Below are 19,759 nucleotides of genomic sequence, written 5' to 3'. Positions count from 1 at the left end.
GTTCTGTCATGCAACATAGAAAAAAATAAAAAGTATTTCCCAACATTCGATGAAATGTCCTTGGAAATTATGCAAAAGGCCCTGAAACGTTTTACAAAGCGGGCAAAAAAGAGCCCTTGTTAAAAAGAGGACATTTCCTAGTCTGTAACACCCCAAGCCATGGAGACAAGGAGAGACCTAGCACGTTGTCCACTCAGGAACAACAATAGATAGGGATATGGGGATAACAGAACAGGAAAAGATAACGTGCATGGGTTTAGTGTAGCAGCAAAAGGAGAATGTCACATTTCTCGTTCTATTTTAATGAGGAGGATTCAGCGATGGTATTTATAGTAACAGACAACAGCCATAATCATAAGGTCTCCGTACATTATATATTTTAATCCCCCCCCCACACACACGAACACAGAGGCTAGTGCTTAAAAACTGTGTGCACACACTGCTCCGGTGTCACTCTAATCTACACAGTTCAAAGTGTGTGTCCGTGGGTCTGTGTGTGTCTCTCTCTGTGTGTGTGTGTGTGTGTGTGTGTGTGTGTGTGTGTGTGTGTGTGTGTGTGTGTGTGTGTGTGTGTGTGTGTGTGTGTATGTGTGTGTGTGTGTGGCGTCATACAGAGAAACGCCCACGGGGGACAGATAGTGTGTGTGTGTAGGTTAGTGTAGAGTAGACATACAAAGAGAAAATCTTTATGCTCCCACCCACCCTCGCTTCACCCAAAAGACACCCATATATCTGTCTTCATTATTCGTCTCAGAAATGTGCACACACTCGCGCACAAACACCATGCACGTACACACAACCGCACACAAACACACACACAGTCGCACACCACAAACAGTTGCACGCATACCCACACACACACACACACACACACACAGTCGGGCGCACACACACACACACACACACACGGTTGCACACAACACACACACAGGCGTGCGCACACACACACACACACACACACACACACACACAGTCGCACACACACAAAAAGACACACACACCCCCCAGAGTGCTGCTGTGATAGCCTCGGGCGTCAACTGGGGCCTGCGCGGTTGGAAGCATATGAGCATGTCCACGGTCGACCAGCCACTAGCCACGGGAGGCTAGCGCACCAAGTAGCTTTAGCCTGCTACACTGCTGCCTTCATTTACACTGCCCCACTTCAACCCACTTCATGCTATGGGCACATGCTAACGTGGGCATCCCTGGCCTAGCTAGAGAGCGAGAGTAAAGGGTGGAGAAGAGGGATGCTTTGGTGACACACACTTCACAGCCAGCTTGTGAGCTAGCTACAGTAGGAATATGCTGCTAATATGTTCCATTAGTCAGAATGACCCTCTGGAGAGGTGAAGTAGCAGACTTTTAGGGTTGGAAGGCTGCTATATTTAGTTGACATTGTTAGCAGGGAAATTTTGTGATTCACCGTTTGGTCTTGGATATGGCAGCTTCTCCCTCTGACGTTCCCGGTGTGAATGTATAAACTGATGACCCAGGTTTTAGCAGGCGGCTACACAAAGCTGGTCTCTGTGTAGCAAAACCAGGCCAGATAACTCGTGGCTCAGCTGGCGGAGAAGAATAATGAGACGCACGCACACACATGCATCACCCACACACACACACACACACACAGGCACTGCAGAGCGTACAATACACAGAATGCACTCTTAAGAAAGTGTCTGATTCAGTCCATCTCACAGACGTAAAAATAGCAGTATCACAATAGTGCATCTAGTTTCTTCTTCTGGGGAGGGGAGAGAAACACTTTCCTTAAGATAAAAAGTACAAAATATTTGAGAAAGGGCGGTGCCAGTGGGAATTGTACTCCATTTGGAATCATTCTTTCACCATCCTTCAACACACAGGCTCACACACACGCACACACCCTCACATAATTCCTGTGCTATGCTGGCAGACCTTCTATCGTCCCAGAATATTCCGTCCCTCTCATTCTTTCCCTGTGTATGCATGCCTCAACTGAACAAACTAGCAGAGGTTCAATTGTGTGAACTTGTCAAACTAAGTTTGATACGTTTTTGTAGTTTAACTTGGGGCTTGGCTGCAATAATTAAATATTGGGGCTTGGCTGCAATAATTAAATATTAACAGTTATCATCGTTGAATGGCTATCGTGGTTGGTTAATGGTTATAGATTATCCTAATACCCAGTTTTCTAATATAAATGCATTAGGATGAGAAGAAATGCATCATTAGGGCAAAATATGAGGTTTGAGACGTCACTGAGAACAAAAGCTAGTTTAACACAAAAACCTTATTCAGAACGTCTACACTCTTCTCAAAATCATATTAGGATATTTATCGCAAACGTATCAAATTCCCGATGATTATCGTGATAATATGTTACTCCATTAGGCCCAGCCCTGGTTGAACTCATTTCACGAGGCGCTGATGAGAGATAGAGGAGCGACATGTTGGGATGTTTGCATTGGACGGTGGAGCCATCCTCCTGGGGAGGCAGGATTAGTCTAGCCCTGTGACCCCACCAGATGAATGGACCAACCCCTCCCTTCTTAAACTTTGTCACACCTGAGCCTGGCACGGCCTCAATGGGCACAGTAGGACCGCCAGGGGCACCTGCCACCTGGCACTAGAGACCACACAAACACACACACACACACACACACACACACGGCAGATGGTGCGCAACAGCTCCCATGGAGTGCCCAGCTGAAGTTTGTGTGGGTGTGTGTGGGTGTGTGCGCTATGCATGAGTGTCGGGAAAGGAGGCGGGGGGTTCAACAATGGGCATTGGATTATCCATTAGGATCCTCTTGTGTCTGATCGTGTGTCTGATCGTGTGTGTGTGTGTGTGTGTGTGTGTGTGTGTGTGTGTGTGTGTGTGTGTGTGTGTGTGTGTGTGTGTGTGTGTGTGTGTGTGTGTGTGTGTGTGTGTGTGTGTGTGTGTGTGTGTGTGTGTGTGTGTGTGTGCGCGCGCGCGCGCGCGTGCGCGTATCCTTCTGGCTTTATTCGTGCTCAACAGTCCCTAAACGTGCAGGAGTGTCAAAAAAAGAGGCGAAGGGAGTCGTGACGTCGGTTCGACCGTCTTCTGTAGACAGATGCGCTTTGGTTCCTTTGTGCTTTTAGCACCAACACACACCCACACACACACACACACACAAACTAAATGGTCCAGTTCTCCACAGAGATGGGCTTTGGTCCATACTGTAGTGAAGCATTGGCTAATTGGTTAGCATGGCATGGAGGCTGTGTGTGCGTGTGTGTGTGTGTGTGCAGGCTGATCTACAGGAGCTGGCAGAGATAGACGTACAGGGATTGAATATTGAGACGTCACCTCCCAATGACCACCGCCATTTCAGGAGAAGGAGAGGCTTGGCGTGTTAGTTATTCTGTTGGTTTCAATGTTGTTTGGGTCATTGTTTACTCATTAATTGTGAAATGATTTGTCATTATTGGGAGACATTGTTGTGTTGGAAACTGCTACAGCTTTTCTCATGCGAGTCGTAGCAAAACAAAGTTAACAGCTGGGGTTTCAGTATTTTCATTTTGATGTAGGACGTTACAGCACTACAATTCTCTTGAGTTCTCTCAATAGGGTGGAGACTGCAACAGAAAAATCCCATGATGCATTCTGATGGCCCTATAGGAATCAACACTGTCAGGCCGAGCGAGCTATAAAACCGACAGGGGAGAGAAGCGAGGCGATGGAGGTACTTTGACCTGGAATGGAGAGAGTTAGGTCCGGAGACCTTGACCATGGCAGTCATTGGTGACTTTCTGACCTCCCCTGTTACAGCTACCCTTGCTTAGCATCCTTTCAATGCGAGTGCATGGATATAAATCAACCTCGCCTCGACTTTCCAATTTGTTTTTTGCATCCGTCCATCCCACGCAGCTCTTAAATCTGCATCCCGTCAGACCCAAGGTTCACTAATGAAAGCTTCTTGGGTGTGTGGGGGCATGTGTGAATGTGGTGTGTGGGTGTGTGTGTATACGTATGTGTGTACAGGGAATCCATTCATTCGGGCATTGATGCCATGTTGCTCAGGACAACCTTGACATAGGAGCCAAGGAAGTAATTTAGCCACACAAAAAAGACAAATGACAAATGTGAGTGAATTGATTCTCCAAAGACGCCGAACTATGAAAGTCTGAAATAAATCCTCAAGTATATGTTTTTAGTGTTTCGCCTAAGCCTTGATGATCATCAAGATTTACAATTAAATAAATAAAACTTCCGTATAGAAACACGGAGTGGGTTACAAAGGAAAGCGAGCATGCCTTTTCAAATAATATAGACTAAATTGCAATTCTCTCCATTGAGGTTTTTGTATAATTTGTACATTAGAGCTATAAACCTCCATGCATCCCCCACAGTGTGGGGGATGCATGTGTGCTTGTGCACGTGTGCTTGTGCACGTGTGCCACACACATTCAACAGTAAACACTTAATTTCATTCCTCAAATGCAAAAGTCTTTGAAGTGGACAGTGTCCAATAGGTGTAAAAAGGCCCTTTGCACGCTCACGCTTCCACACTAAATACCAAAGTGCATCAGAAGCAACACGCATATCAACACACAGCTCATGAAAAGGCCCCTCAGCGTCCTAAAGACATTTCACACAGACACACGTGGTCTAACGGCGGACAAGGAGCCGTCTGTTCTGGATCTCTTGGCCTGATGATGGACGCCAAAGGTAATGTGTCATCGCATGCTGCTCATTCACACACTCGCCATCTTCTGCACCCTTCTCAAAGTTATCAACGATAGTGAGGAAAGGCCACAGCCATTGTACACTCAATGAATTAATACAGTGTGTGTGCGGTGTGCGTGCACCAGTATTTCGTCATGTTTATAAATATAAAAATGTAAAATTTGACACAGCGATTTGTGTTATTAGTACACATTACGCTTTACACACACACCTTAAATGGTGAACATTTAGCAGAGACATTTTCTTCTGAAAACAAAGCTAACTAAATAAAAGAGGCTTTTGCCAAGCTAACTGAATGGATGTCACTTTGACAAATGCTCAGAGCTGACTCTTAGGCAACATTGTATTGCGAGTAGTCTCTCTCTGACTCCCTCTCTCAAACACCAAATCCATGGCATTACAACCTTGCACATTATTATTATGCACACTAGGAGTGACAACACACACACACACACACACACACACATTATAGATTCATAATATAGAATGCCTGACAGGTTTTGAGCAGTGCAGAGAGAAGGGGCTTGAATTCTAATGAGCTACCCTCCACCCTGAGAGCTCTCCCATCACACAGAACACACAGACACACACAATCTGCATCTATAACAACTTTATAGAATTGCAAAATAACACACAAGGAGCCCCCAAAAGAAAGAAATCAAACAATTTCCCCACAAACAATAGCAAACCGTGTCTGACACAATGAAAACCAGAAGATCCGAAATGCATTGAAGTACGACGCACCAGATCAGTCGTGTATACACTGCTCCGTTTAAGCAGATTACAAAGTAAAAACCTAACCTAATCCATGGCCCAAATACGTGATCCGAGCTAATGGAAATCAAAAGGCTGAGAGTGAACATGAAGCAGCAGCAGAAGACCCGGTGCCCGTCTATCTATCCATCTAGAGATCACCTCTACGCCTCGGCCCCCTCTCCTCCGCCTCCATCTATCTCCATCAGTCAGGGGCTACAGAGCCCAACCGCGTAGCCCAAGGGCTAGGCCAGCCAATAGGAGGGCCTGTTAGTTGATTGAATGTGAGCTCATTAAAACCAGCAGAGAGACGCCAGGACACTGTATCTGTTCATAAATCTGTCGGAAACCGGAGATTTCTAGAGAGGGGGGGGGGGGGGGAAAACGAGCCAAAACTATGTAGAGGAGGCCGTGGCCAGTGGTGAGAGGGTGTTCTTTGGGCTCAATGTGACAACGTGCCAAAGATTAGGCTGTGAAAAACACACAGCTGCCTGTCGAGTCTTAACCCAGATATCACAGCGCTGCCACCCGATGCAAGCACCAACCAACCCTCCCCTCCTCCCCGAAAAAAATACTTCAGTAAGTCGCACCCTGTGTGACAGATGTTGACTCTAAGCACACAGCATTTTTGGAGCGTTCTTGAATCATAAAAACGCAGTGACGTATTTCGGCGGTCAACTCACGCGCATTCATCCAACCGAGTAAACAAGCCACAGCCAACCGGCGCCGGGGCGAAACGAAACACTTGAACAAAAGCAAAAGATACGCACAACAGACGCGACGCGAACAGTGCCCTCGACGAGGAGCCATTTTGTTGTCCCTACCTTCTTCATCTTGCCGTTGCGCGTGCCGACGAAGACCACCGTGTTGCCGCGGTAGTCGTAGGCCGCCACGGAGGTCATGCCGTCATCCTTGTCGATGAAGAGGGGGTGCCCCTCGATGGTGCTGGTGCCCCCCAGGGGCTGGTTAAAGTCCTGGCCGCAGAAGTCGTCGTTTATCTGCAGGGGCTGGAGCACAGAGGAAGGGAGCTCTTAATGTCCATAGAGTGTCATGAGTTAAAATACACTTGGACACCATTAACGACATTACATTACATAAGAACACAGTTTGGATATTCATAGAAATGCACATTTATCTAAATGATTATTAATGCTTGAAATGTATGATATTGCAGAATGACGTTTGGATAATTATGGCTAATTATAACAGCGTTTTTAAATCCACTGTCAATGTGATACACGTGTACACCTCTAAGTTATTGACCTTTGTTATGTTTATCACTAGGCTTGCGAAACTCCTAAAATCACACCCACTACTGCCAAACCACACCCCCTCGTGCTGGGCCACACCCACTACTGCCAAACCACACCCCCTCGTGCTGGGCCACACCCACTGCTAAACCGCACCCCCTCGTGCTGGGCCACACCCACTGCTAAACCGCACCCCCTCGTGCTGGGCCGCACCCACTGCTAAACCACACCCCCTCGTGCTGGGCCACACCCACTGCTAAACCACACCCCCTCGTGCTGGGCCACACCCACTGCTAAACCACACCCCCTCGTGCTGGGCCACACCCACTGCTACACCACACCCGCTTTTGCCCAGGGGACTGGCGGTGACCCACTGACACGTTCTAGAGATTTCCGTTGGTGCAGCGGGTGGGTGGGGGCAGGGGGGGGACGGGGGGGATTACCCTGGGCATCACACTGAGCACATGACACATTAACTATTCAGGCCAGGGCTAAAGAGCATGTCGCGCCCATATGCACTATCAGCTGGCTCACGAGACATTGATTGCCAGGGAGAGGGAGAGAGGGAGATAGAGAGAGCAGGAAACTGGGTGAGAGAGACTGACAGAGAAAGAGATTGACAGAACGCCTGAGAGAGCGAGAGCAGAGTTAGTAAGGAAGGCTGGGTTCGAGAGGACGCCTGGCGTGTGTTAATGGAGGCGAACTGATGTGGTGTGTGTTTCGTGCAAACACACACACACACAGACAGACACACACACGGGGAGTGTGTAAATGACGGAGTAATCCACAGTCTTATCGCTACATCATCTGATTGATCCACACAGGAGAGTAGCTCTCTCTCTTCCCTCTCTCTCTAAATTGCTTGCAGCATGTCACACATCAATATCCCTTTATTCTTCTTTCTTTTTCTACCTTCTTCCCCCCCCCCCACACACACACACACACACACACACACACAGTAACTACTGTAGCCTGGCAGACGTCAATAGTCCTAGCAAGGCAATCTGCATCCAACAGAATGAAAGAAAGAATGAATGAGAGAAGAGCCATTTTCCCTGGGTCTTTTTCTGAAGGTGTATATTTTGGTTGTGTGTCTGTGTGTGTGTCGTGTCTGTGTGTGTGTGTTTGCGTGTGTCATGCGTGTGTTTCTTTGTGTGTGTGTTTCTTGTATGTGGGTTGTGTGTGTGTGACAGGAACACGCACACAGACATTACCTGAAACAAGTTTCCTTTGTAAGAACTAATGGCCAGGGGGCAATCTCTCTCTACCGAACAAAGCCGACACACACACACACACACACACACACACCACTTCCTTTTGTGCACACAGTGAGACCAACGACGATGAGGAGAAACTAGTTTTAAACTGGACATCATTCTAGAGTGTGTGTGTGAGTGAGTGTGCGGGCGTGAAGGATGGGGGACTATACGTTTTGAGGGGGTATTTTGGATGGTAATAACATCATTGTGACTGTGATGCTTTTTAGAGAACCGGGTTACGTGAAAAAGCTGTACGTTTTGGGAAAAATAATATTAACGCAACGATAAAACGTGTATTGTGTTACGTCAATATTGTGCAATGCAAGTTATTGTGAATTCTGTTTCATATAGTGTAGCTCAGGTGTGTGCACTTATGAGTGTGTGCGTGTGCGTGCGTTTGTGTGTGTGTAATTACATTCGCTTACGAGCTAACAGGAAACGACCAATTCCCATAGTGTTCATATGACATACAACTTGAGGGCAGCGATTTCAAATCATGTAGCCACGGAAACAGAACCCATCAATCTGGATTACACTTGCCTCTCGCTCTCTCTCTCTCACTGAACAGTCTCATGTCGGTGCCTAAGGGGAAGGCCTGTGAAGGGTTAATCTATTTTGTGCAGGGAAGACTAAATGTCAGAAATTGGGGAGAGAGCAAGAGAGAGAGCAAGAGAAAGAGAAAGAGTGAGGGTGAGGGTGAGAGAAAGAGGGAGACGAGGGGAGAGAGAAGGTGAGAGAGAAAGACAGAGAGGGTGAGGGGGAGAGAAAGAGAGACCGACCGACAGTTACAGAGCGAGGGCGAGCGAGAGCGTAGGAACACCCCCAAGGGCCAACACACATACACACCGTGCATCGAGAAATACTCGCGAGGGAGCATAACAGTTATAGGATTCTCTGAGGGGCTTTCAAATAGAGGGAAAGCCAGTTGGGCAGAAATTCACCAGGAGTAGATCAACGCAACCCCATCACACACACCAAACCGACCTCAGGGTTGTATACTACAGTATATACTGTGTATTTATACATACATCTTCATACCTGCTGGGTTCCTCTGTGCTATCAGTAGAACACAGCCTAGCTACAGGAGCCATCGTTACGAGGATCTGGCTGGAGGATCAAAGGGGTTCAGAGCCTCTTTGAACTCGCTCACAAAACCAGGAAGTGGGAAAGAGAGAGTTTTTTCCTCATGCTTTCCTCTCTGATTTATCTTCCAATTCCGTCCAGTCTGTGGACAGCAGCCCGGCATGCGAGAGTGTGAGGAACATGTTAACGCATGGAGCAGACGGGGGATGTGTGAAGATTTAGCTCCAACCCCTGTGGCGGACGCGATGTCCAGAAACGTGAAAAAAGCTGGTGTTTTGAACGGCGTCTTGGCAGAGTGGCAAAAAAGCGATTTGTGAAAGGAGTATGGTATGTTGAGATATATTTTCATAGTTAGATTGGCGTCTGAAAACAAGCTTAAAATGACTATATTCTTGAATGTAATTCATGTACTTTGATTGTCTTCATAAATAAGGTGTTCAGAAGCACATATTACATAATTTAGTAACACTTTAGACTTCATTAATTCACCATTAATTAACATTTAAACATTAATATCTAATGCAGTAAAAAGCATTATTAAATAACATTAGCCTAGGGGTTAGGGTTAGTGGATTAGGGTTAACCCAAGAATAACTAACCTTATTCAATAATGTTTAGAATAATACCTTTGTTAACATGAACACCATTACCATAGATCATTTAAAAACTTTTATATTATTGCATAAAGTCCATCAATCCAAAATAAATACATGATGGCATGCTGACTAATATCTTGTTCAATCCCTTATAGGTTGAAAAATGTTTCACTTTTATTTTCAGGATCAAATAGTTTTTTAAAAGCATCCATTTCAATCAATTCAATACGAGTTGTCCAGACTCGGAAGGACTGTGTGTCTAAGGTGCAAACAGTGCACTTGAACCTGTGTGTTTGTGTGTGTGTGTGTGTTTGTGTGTTGATATCCACACACGTCCTGCTACAGACCCAAGGTCAGAAAGAGAAATAAGCTTTGATTTATTGTTCATATAATGTGCAAGAAATATATCAGTATGTATACGTGTGCTTGTGTGCGCGTGCACCCTTGCTTGTGTGTGTGTGTGTGTGTGTGTGTGCGTCTGTCACCTGCAGTAGCGGTAATGAGGCTTAGGTCTACGAGTTGGCAGCTGGCCAAGGAGCTGTGGTTTTACCCCCCCTCTGAGCAGACCTCTGGCCTTCACCACGCCACACCATGAAATATAGCCATTCATATGGCACACAACACATGTACATACACGTAAACTCCCACACAGCCCACAATAAATAACATAAATAACATGGGCCGGTTTCAAATATGTCACTCGTTGACTGGAGTGCAAGAATAATCATGGCCTTTATGACGGGCGGCTTTCCCTTTTAAACAAAACACGCTATGCAATGTGAATGGGTGCACCCACCACAGCCACCCAGTCTGTCAATAGCTGCCTCTATTCATAGAGGGGGGTGGAAACAACATAGCATAACATAACATGGGGGGAAACCATAATAAACTATGCTGCTGATGACATCGCTCGCCGCTAATTACGCCCATTTTGCGTCTTTCGAAATAGGAAACACAAACACACGTGGAGCCACAGAGAGAAGCATGCATGGGGTTGTAGTGTGTATAGTGAGTGAGAGAGTGAGTGTGTTAGTGTGGGGGGAGTTGACGTAGGGTCAAACAAGCCACGGGAGAACGTGGCAAAAATGTCAGAAATGTGTTTGAGACGAGCACAAAGGACCGAGCTATTTCAGCCAAATCTGACCATTGTGTTAAAGCCTACGATTTAAGCCAGTGTGCGTGTCCACAAGAGCCTTTGTGTTCGTGTCTTGAAGAAAGAACTATTGCCCGGCCTTCCACTGACAAGTTGCTTGTTTCCAAGTCATGTGTTCCAACATCATTGTGCGACACATGCTGCAGCGCACAGGAATACACAATCGGCATATAGTGTGAGGGAAGGCAACACATGTACAAACTCACAAAAGGTAGGAGGGAGGGCCCTCTTAAACACAGTTCTACATTCCACACCCCTGGCTAAAAGAATGGCATCTAAACACAGCTGAGCTATTCACAGCCGTGTGCTTGCGTACAGAATGTACAGCAGCAGTGATGAAATTCTACTGTGTCATAACCCTAGAGAAACACAGAGCGAGATAGAGAGAGAGGTAGGTATCTGAGAGCGAGAGAGAGGTAGGCAGCTGCAGCTGAGTAAGTGAGTGAGTGAATGAGTGAATGAATGATTGAGTAAGAGTTGAAAGTGAAAGATGGAGAGAATAACATGGTAAGACAGTGAAGAGAGAGCGAGAGAGCAAGGATGTCTGGATGTAGGTGAAGTGAAGGATTCTGGGAGAGGCCAGCTCATAAATTAACCAAAAATCTCTGCGTGGGTTCGTGGCTCTTGGAGACATCCCAGGCTTCACCTTAGGATACACACAGTGGTATGTGCGTGTGTGTGTGTGTGTGCGTAAACACACATAGATATTCGTAGGTAAACAGACACACACTCACACATACATACTGCCAGCTACTACTCTTCTATCATAGCGTAGAAAAGCACACCTTTTTTAGCCTTCAGCCTGCCATGTATCAAATGCTGAGATCAGCTATGACAACACAACTCAACAGCAATGAGTCACACAGTAGGGGTCATGATGACTGGTGGAGGGAGTCCAAAACACACATGCATTCACAAAGGAATGCAAGGGTGGCAACAAATCATTGCACGTGTGTATTCAAACGAGGAATAAACCACTTGCAGCAGATGCAAAGTCGAGGTTGCTTAGAACCAGCAAGAACATTATTTTCCAGTAACGGGGCAACCCATCATAGTTATTCCACACATACCAGTTACCAACAATTAGATATTAAGTAACTTTCATCCATAATTATTTTTTTTTTATCCACTCAATCAGTTGATTAAAATATTCTCCCACACCGCTTTGAGCATATTGTTTTTTGCGTCGTCGAGGAAAAATATGGTGGATCTTGTTGCATTTGACGGTTGTTTATGGTTTGATTTGTAGTTCATTGATGTGGAACTGTAAAGGGCAAGTCTTCATATTAACTGCTCATACCGGATCATTCTTAAGGAACTTTCTTTACCTGCACTTAACATAGCAATGCTTTGCCCAAGGGCCAAATGTTAATTCACACACAATACATGGATTATGACCCTACTGTTATCTCACGAAAGTCTGTGGGATGCATGTTTTCCACTGTGGAATAAAGCACAGATTCTCATTGGTTAAGATAGGACTATGAAAAGGTTAATGATTGCAGAGACTTTCCCAGCGTAAAGTGAGCACCCAAACCTTGGGTGCACTGCTCTGGCAACTAGGGCAAACTGCCACTTCCATACCCTGTCAACACACATTGAAACCACATAGTAACGCACAAACACACACACACACACACATGCAGGCACACGATCCATCACACACAAACACACAATGTAGGTAACTTCGAATCCCACCAGCACTGACTAAATGAATTTGGCTTTCCTTCGATGACAGTCTGAGGTTACACTGACTGAGCCACGCTATGAAACACACACTCCATCAAACACACACTACTGACACGTGCAATACAGGCTGTGCTCCTCCGACGCTGCCTCTAGCGCTTACTGTGCCTATACTTTAAGCTCCATAAACGCACACAAACACACACACACGCAGAGATCAATAGAGAATTACACTGACAATTAGTATCATCAGAGGAACGGATTTGTTAAGGGAAACACTTCTGAATTGAATGGGAAAAGGAGGGAAGGAGAGGGTGGGAGGGAGAGGGAGGGAGAAAGCGTGAGCTAGGAAGGTAACACAGTAACAAAACAAGCCATATTGATTGACATTTACATGCACGCTAACGCACACATAAATCCAGACAAACACACCCGGACGGTCATGATGAGACTAGGCAATTAACTTGTTGAGATTTCTTTTATATTAATCAATAGCCAATGAGCTCATTCAAATAGTCTATTTTCTGACCTACGTGAGATAATGTTGCTTGCAGCTGTCTTTTAGTTGATTGACCAATCAACATTTTGTTCCAATTTTGAAGCGTGGGCTTGTGAACACAGCAGAGAACGATCAGGGATTCAGTCAGTTGAAATAACCTCCAGTCTTTGGGTGTAAGGGTCCAGCCCACAATCTCAAATCCAATCTCGCTGTGCTAGCAGAACAAACACGGCACGTCGACGGCCGTAATGTTTGAGAGAAAAAAACATGCAATCCTCTTGCCTCGACTCATTTAGTCTGTCAATTAACTCCAGCTCGTCAACTCTGACTCAATTAATCAGGTCTAATTACTTTAACGCATTTGCCGGCACATCCCTTTTGATTAGGTCCACAGAAATGAGACTGTGTTTTACAGACTGCACATCCAGGCAAAAGGGAAATTCTGAAATCCTAATGAGGGGTTAAATAAGGTCAGGAGGAGTTTGCTCAAATTTGCCTCGAATCAAATTGCGCTAAAAACTAATATAAAAAAGCATGAAAAAAAAGTAGCGGTTTCAGCCGGTGCACACTTGTGGGTACACACAAGCTTAATAATAATAATGAACAGGGAAAGAAAAAAAAAGAACGCTAGGAGGATCCAATGGGAGTGCAGGCCGAAACAGGAAGCCCTAGAGAGGAGCTAATAGAATCCTGCGTTATCAGCGCTGCTCATCGCGGGGCTATACAAGACCTCATTTACGGAGAGGGGGGGGGGGAGAGAGCGTCGCGCCGAGGAGCGCACGGTATCCTCAGGCCGCACTCTACAGGAGGCAGTTGGCTTGATAACCGCCACGGCTCCTGAAGCACGGGCCACGCAACGCCAGCCGGAGGCAACGCACGCACGGCTGCACACGTGCATTGAAATAGCACGGCAGCCGCACACCAACGAATGCATGCATGCATGCATGCATGCATGCATGCATGCATACATACATGCGTGCATGGCACCCAAACGTGTGTGTATCCATGCACAGGAATACATTAACATAATGAAATTCAAACTCGCGAGCAGGTATGTTTACTGCCATGTGACTTAATGATATCCTACATAGGTTTAGCTCTGACACTGTGTAGAGTAACGACAGCTGGCCAGTGAGGGCTCAGAACAAACACGCTGTCCCATAATAAAGATTTGTCTATACTTTTAATAACCAGACAGGGGCTTTTGTCTACATTTGCTTTTATCCGCAATCAATCATGTTTTTTCGTCTGCTTTCTGAATGATTGATTATGTCTGTTATTATCTGATGCAACAACAGGACCAGTTCGGAATATCTTAAAAAGGTACCCCCCCCCCCCCCCCCCCCCCCCCACCTCAAGAAATTAACCCATGTACCATCTGGTGAAGGACACCGGGTCTCTCTCTCTCTCCCTCGCTCTCTCTCGTACATACTGGAGGATATTCCTCCTGCTGTTCTATATCCCCACTTTTTCTCAACCCACTTCCTGAACACACACACACACACATTCTGTGCCACTGGCCCCTCCCCCCTCATTAAACTGCTGTCCCTCATTCTCTCCCTCCCTCTCTACGCATCTCTCTCTCCATCTCTCCATTATCTCTCTCTCTCCATCTCTCCCCACACCTTCTCTCGCCCTGGAAATACCTTTTATTGATCAGCGCTCAAATGGTGGAGAAGGTCAGGGGTGTGGTAATTACGCTCAGGGACACTGAAACATGCACTACACGGCCGACACACACACACACACACACACACACACACACACACACACTATTAAAAACAAACAGCCAGCCAAATGTCGATGAGCCATGCGATTCAGCTCCCCGTACCACATTATTACCAGTCTGCATTGGCCCCGTTATGTATCTAAAGAACAATTTCATTTACAACAGGACTGCCAGCCTCCCGCTGCGCACATAGAACATCCCTAGTGGAGCTCCCTAAGGACGGAATAACTCAAGAAATCAAACGCACGCCGAGAGGCCACGGGCTGCTCGGCCATCCATCACGTAGTCGCTTGCTTGTCTAGCAGCTGTCCATCCCCCCCCGTCACCCCCCCTCACCCAACCCTTAACCCTCACCCTGCTATCTCCAGCTCCACCTCTTTGAACCAGGGTCAGCCTAAAGTTATACTCACACCCTCACACAGGTCACTAAAGTCTTTCCCACAGTGCCCCTTCAAACACAGCGCCATCGTCTCCACGTCCCGTCCCCCCCACCCTCTCTGTCTTCCCCATCTGCCCTGTTAACTGCTGGTGGTGTTTACCCCAACAAGCACGTATACAGGTCCTCCACGCGTCGATATCTCACAACATTTACCGTCGCCATTGAAGCACCGTGAACCAAATGAGGCTCCTTTTACCGTCTAATCTTAGATTTTAGTGCATAATTACACCGTGCAGTGTGGATTTAACATCACTACGTCTGCAGTGCACACTAAAAAGGAAAAAACAACCGTCTAAGTGGAACTGTGGTCGTTAGCGGGGTCTTTGTGAGCACCGTAAAATGTCTGTTCCCAGCCGGCGACCGGCGGTTACCAGAAGCTGATCTGAGGTCAGATCGGAGGTCTCCGTCAGGACTGAACCGGGAGTTGGGGTCACGACGCTGCCCGCTGACGCCAGGCCAGCGCCTCCAGGTCACCATGGCTGACATCATTAACCTAGGGCCAGCTCCCCCGGGTCACATGGTCGGCCACTACATGACCTTACTTCTCAGAACGTTCGTTATGTCGTGCCTAGCAGTTTCGTCCTGAAGTCTTTGTGTGTGTGCAGGTTGGAACATGTTTCAGCTAAATCTTCGCCAAAGCTCCCCTTTCTCAAAGTACGACAATAAGAGTGATGAAAAGGAAAAGGAAAAGGCACAAAAGGGAGAATGAAAAGGGTTTGAAAAAAGGAATGCAGTTATAGACTGAAATTGACAATACATTACTGACACGAAGGGGGGAAGGGGGGGTAGGAGAGAACACTGGCTCATCTATAACCCTCGCTCTTTTTTTGCCCTTCACACCTGCGCACTCAGACTAATGAAGACCCATAAAGAGCAAGTTGAAGTGCAAGGTGAAAGGCTGCGTGAGTGCGTGTGTGTGTCTGTCTGTGTGTGTCTGCGTGTGTGTGTGTGTGTGTGTATGTGTGTCATGAGTGAGCGAGAAGACACCTGCCAGTTAAATTGCCTGCATCTGACATTTAAAAGAGCTTTAAATGGCCGTTTTAATGAAGTCCCGGTGTGGTGGAGATGAAGTGGAGAAAGGGATGAGTGGACTTGAGAAGATGAGGCTTGGTGAGTAATGGGGGAGAGGGAAAAGCAGGAGAAAAGGGAGGGAAACACGAGAAAACGGCGATGGATCGAATCGAGTAGCTGAGAGGATTCTGAGCATTTAGAAATTTGAAATGTTGCTTAGCCAAGTCAAAAGGTTGTTCAAATTCTAGGTAATATGATTATTATTATAACATGCATAGTATTATGATAACTGTAAATACATTATGATTTTACTGTTATAGCAGTTAAAACAGTGATACTAACAACAAAGAATTGCAATACTCGCAAATGCTTTTATTGTATTAGGTGCAGTAGTAGTAATAGTTATAGCTATGAGGTGGTAACATTCCCCAATGGGGAATCCATGAGTTCTACAAAATGATCAGAGTCTTCCATCGGTGTCCCTCCTGTGTGTGTGAGTTGTGCTCTGTAACACATGCGGGGCCATGCCCAGTCCATCAGTCAGGCCAAGCTCCCCCTGTCCCCTAGGATCTCCTTCTGCACATACCAGTGCAGTGTAGCACACTCAATGAATTGACACTCAGAGTGTGTGTGTGTGTGTGTGTGTGTGTGTGTGTGTGTGTGTGTGTGTGTGTGTGTGTGTGTGTGTGTGTGTGTGTGTGTGTGTGTGTGTGTGTGTGTGTGTGTGTGTGTGTGTGTAGTGACATTCCACAAATCCAGCAGACTGGTCTAATGATGTCCCCAGTCTGACTAAATCAAAGCAAACCCAAGCTTCTAGAGAGAAGGATAAATAGGAGGGAGGGGGGGGGGGGGGGGGGGGGTGAGAGCGAGAGAGAGCGAGAGCGAGAAAGTGAGAGAGCAAGAAAGAGAGGGAGAGAGAATGGAAGAGACGATGAGAGACAGGGAGAATGAAAGACAGAAAGGAAGAGAATGGAAGAGAGTGGAAAGGGAGAGAGAAAATTTGTGAAAGGGGGAAAGAAAATGCGAGGGCAGGAGAGAGAGAGAATGGGATACAGAGAGGAAATCCACACAATTTCTCACACTTCCTCTCACTAATAACCAGTAGCCTGTATGAAGGGCCACTGGGAATGAATGGTATTGTGGGGAAAGGTCAGGGGTCAAACCAGCATGCCGCCAGTAATGTATAAAGAGAGTGGAGAGTGAGGAAGGATGCCTGGAGCACCATTTCAATGACAAGCAACTCGTGGGACAACAAGCTTTCCCCAGCACTGCTGAAAAACACATTTGGACTGCCCATTTGGCACATGGCTTGACAGCAAAATGGATGCGCGCTCTCGTTTTAAAACCTAATGAAATATGTATCAAAGTGAAATTGATATTCAAGATGACACGTTACAAAAAAAAAGTGTGAGCTTTTCATTTCATATCAATTAATTGCCTGATATAAGGGCTAATAAGCAACTTTGAGCCGAGGAGGGATGGAGGTGGCCTATTAGAGATTCTCGTCTAATACAGTCCTCAGAGACGCAGTGGACTTACCGAGTTGATGCAGGCCAGCTCCTTGTTGAGCAGCCAGGGCAGCGAGAGCCGTCCTTCCCCCTTGTAGCAGGACTGGATGCGCTCCTTGATCTTCTCCTTGATCCTCCGCAGTGTGAACAGGCAAAGCGCCGACTCCTTGGGCGGTTTGGCCCGGTTCTTCTGGCCCTGGGAGAAGACGGTGAACAGGATGTCCTCGTCCTCCGAGATGCCCGGGCTGTTGGCCAGCAGCCGGCCGGGCCGGGCCAGGTAGGCGTCCTGCACCAGCCGGTACTCCACGCCGTCCTTGGTGCAGCCGATGGGGAACTCGACGTAGGAGTAGAACTTGGGGTCGTCCACGCACAGCCGCACGATCTTGGAGGTGAAGAACTGCTCGCCGCTGGCGTCCGGCGACGTCAGCTGGGTGTCCAGCTGCATGGTCAGGTAGTAGACGAAGTGCTCACTGCTGAAGCTGTACACGTAGTAGATGTCGAAGGCGGGGAACTTGGACAGCGTGTCCGACGGGATCTTGAGCTGCGACGACACAAACTCGTCCTGGTACACGAAGCTGAACATGTCGGCGTTCTCCTCGTTCTCCATCAGCTTGCGGCTGGACAGCGTGGGGAAGTATTCGGACTTGCCGTCGATGGGCGTGCCGATGAAGAGCTTGCTGGTGGGGTTGTGCGGTGAGCTGATGATCACCCCGGACATGGTGCCCGACTCGGCCACGCTGGACAGGTAGTGCTCCTTGCGGTGGTGCGGCTCGCCCAGCTTGAACAGGTCGTCCAGACGCAGGAACTGGCAGATGCCCTGCGAGGTGCTGCCGCAGGCGATGAGGCGGTTCTGGGCGTAGTCGATGAGCAGCAGCTTGTTGACGTTGGGCGTCTGGGAGAGCTCGTGGGGGCACGACTGGACGCTGGGCGGCGGGTAGCACTTCTCGTTGTCCACCACCGAGCCCGTCATGTGGTTGCGCAGCTTGGTCAGGTTGCTGGAGAGCTTGAAGATCCAGTTGATGGCTCCCACGTACACCTCCCCGGTCTTGTTGTGGATGGCCAGGTGGGTTAGTCCCGACTCCTGGGGCGAGAAGCGTCTGAAGGGCGGGGGTTGGCCACCGCAGAGGGAGGGCACCGCGAGGAACAGGAGCCCCGCGAGGAACAGCACGGGCCCCGGGCCAGGGCTGGCCGCTGATCCAGTTGAGGGACACATGTCCGGGATAGGGGCGAGGCTGCAGGAGACAGGGGAAGAGGAGGAGGAGGAGGAGGAGGAGAAAAAGGCACCAATCCCTGGTCAGGCGTTGCCTCTGTATTCAGCCAGGAACGCGGCGGGGCAGGCCGAGATGGGGAGAGGAGCTAGAAGGGGAGACCGAGCTCCTTTAGGTTGGCTGTCCTCTTCTGAACGTTGAGTCATCTATATCAATATCAGCAGAGCAACCAGGGGGGAGGTCTTGGGAGTCCTGCAAGGGAGAGAAAAAAAAAAGAAAGACACGTTGAGCTACAGAGGGAACGTAATTCTATTGATTGACAGACCTAAAAGATTCATATCCAAATATAGGATTGACATTGAACCAGTGTGATAAATAAATTATCCCGCGTTAAGTCTGAAGGGCAAATGCGTGTCGGCATTTAATGAGTCGAGACAGCCCATGAGGTAGCGGCTGATTATGAAAAGCTCTGTGCGTATAATGCAAACACTGTGGCGAGATGAGTTATAGACCCCCGGCGATGAACTCTTTAATAACTCCCTGCCTGACCGGAGAGGCTTTGGGAAAGGCCAGGGCTTGGGAAGGCGCCAAAAGGCCGTGTAATATTGACAGCCTGCAATTTATTGGGGGTGCTGCCTTGGAGCCTATTCCCTGTCTCTGTTACCAGGGTGTGTACACGCTGGCCAGCATCCTCTTATCCTAATGATCCCGGGCAGCACGCACGCCGGCAGAGAGCTACACTTCCAGAGAGTGTTTAGAAGCCCCTGCCATGCATCACGATATGGTAAACCACTGGAGAGAGGACAAAGGGCTCAGGATAAATAACTATCGAGTACACTTTTTAGCCCTTTGTCTCAGTCAAATTTGATCCATCGTTGTTCCTTCGGTCGCTCAG

At 47.6% G+C, this 19,759-nt stretch overlaps 1 protein-coding gene across 1 annotated transcript in view; it reads right to left on the bottom strand.

Moving 5' to 3' along the window:
* LOC132471020 (plexin-A1-like) overlaps positions 1 to 19,759 on the bottom strand; it is a 162,312-nt gene that overhangs the window by 114,325 nt on the left and 28,228 nt on the right. The window contains 2 exon segments of the mRNA XM_060069984.1: positions 6,268 to 6,450; positions 17,688 to 19,116. Of these exon segments, the coding sequence (XP_059925967.1) occupies positions 6,268 to 6,450; positions 17,688 to 18,869 (1,365 nt within the window). The 5' untranslated portion in view covers positions 18,870 to 19,116.

This window comes from Gadus macrocephalus, chromosome 13 (genome assembly GCF_031168955.1).
Source record: "Gadus macrocephalus chromosome 13, ASM3116895v1".
NCBI lineage: Eukaryota > Metazoa > Chordata > Actinopteri > Gadiformes > Gadidae > Gadus > Gadus macrocephalus.
Note: the sequence above shows the minus strand (reverse complement) of the source record. Positions and strands in the feature narration are given on the sequence as shown.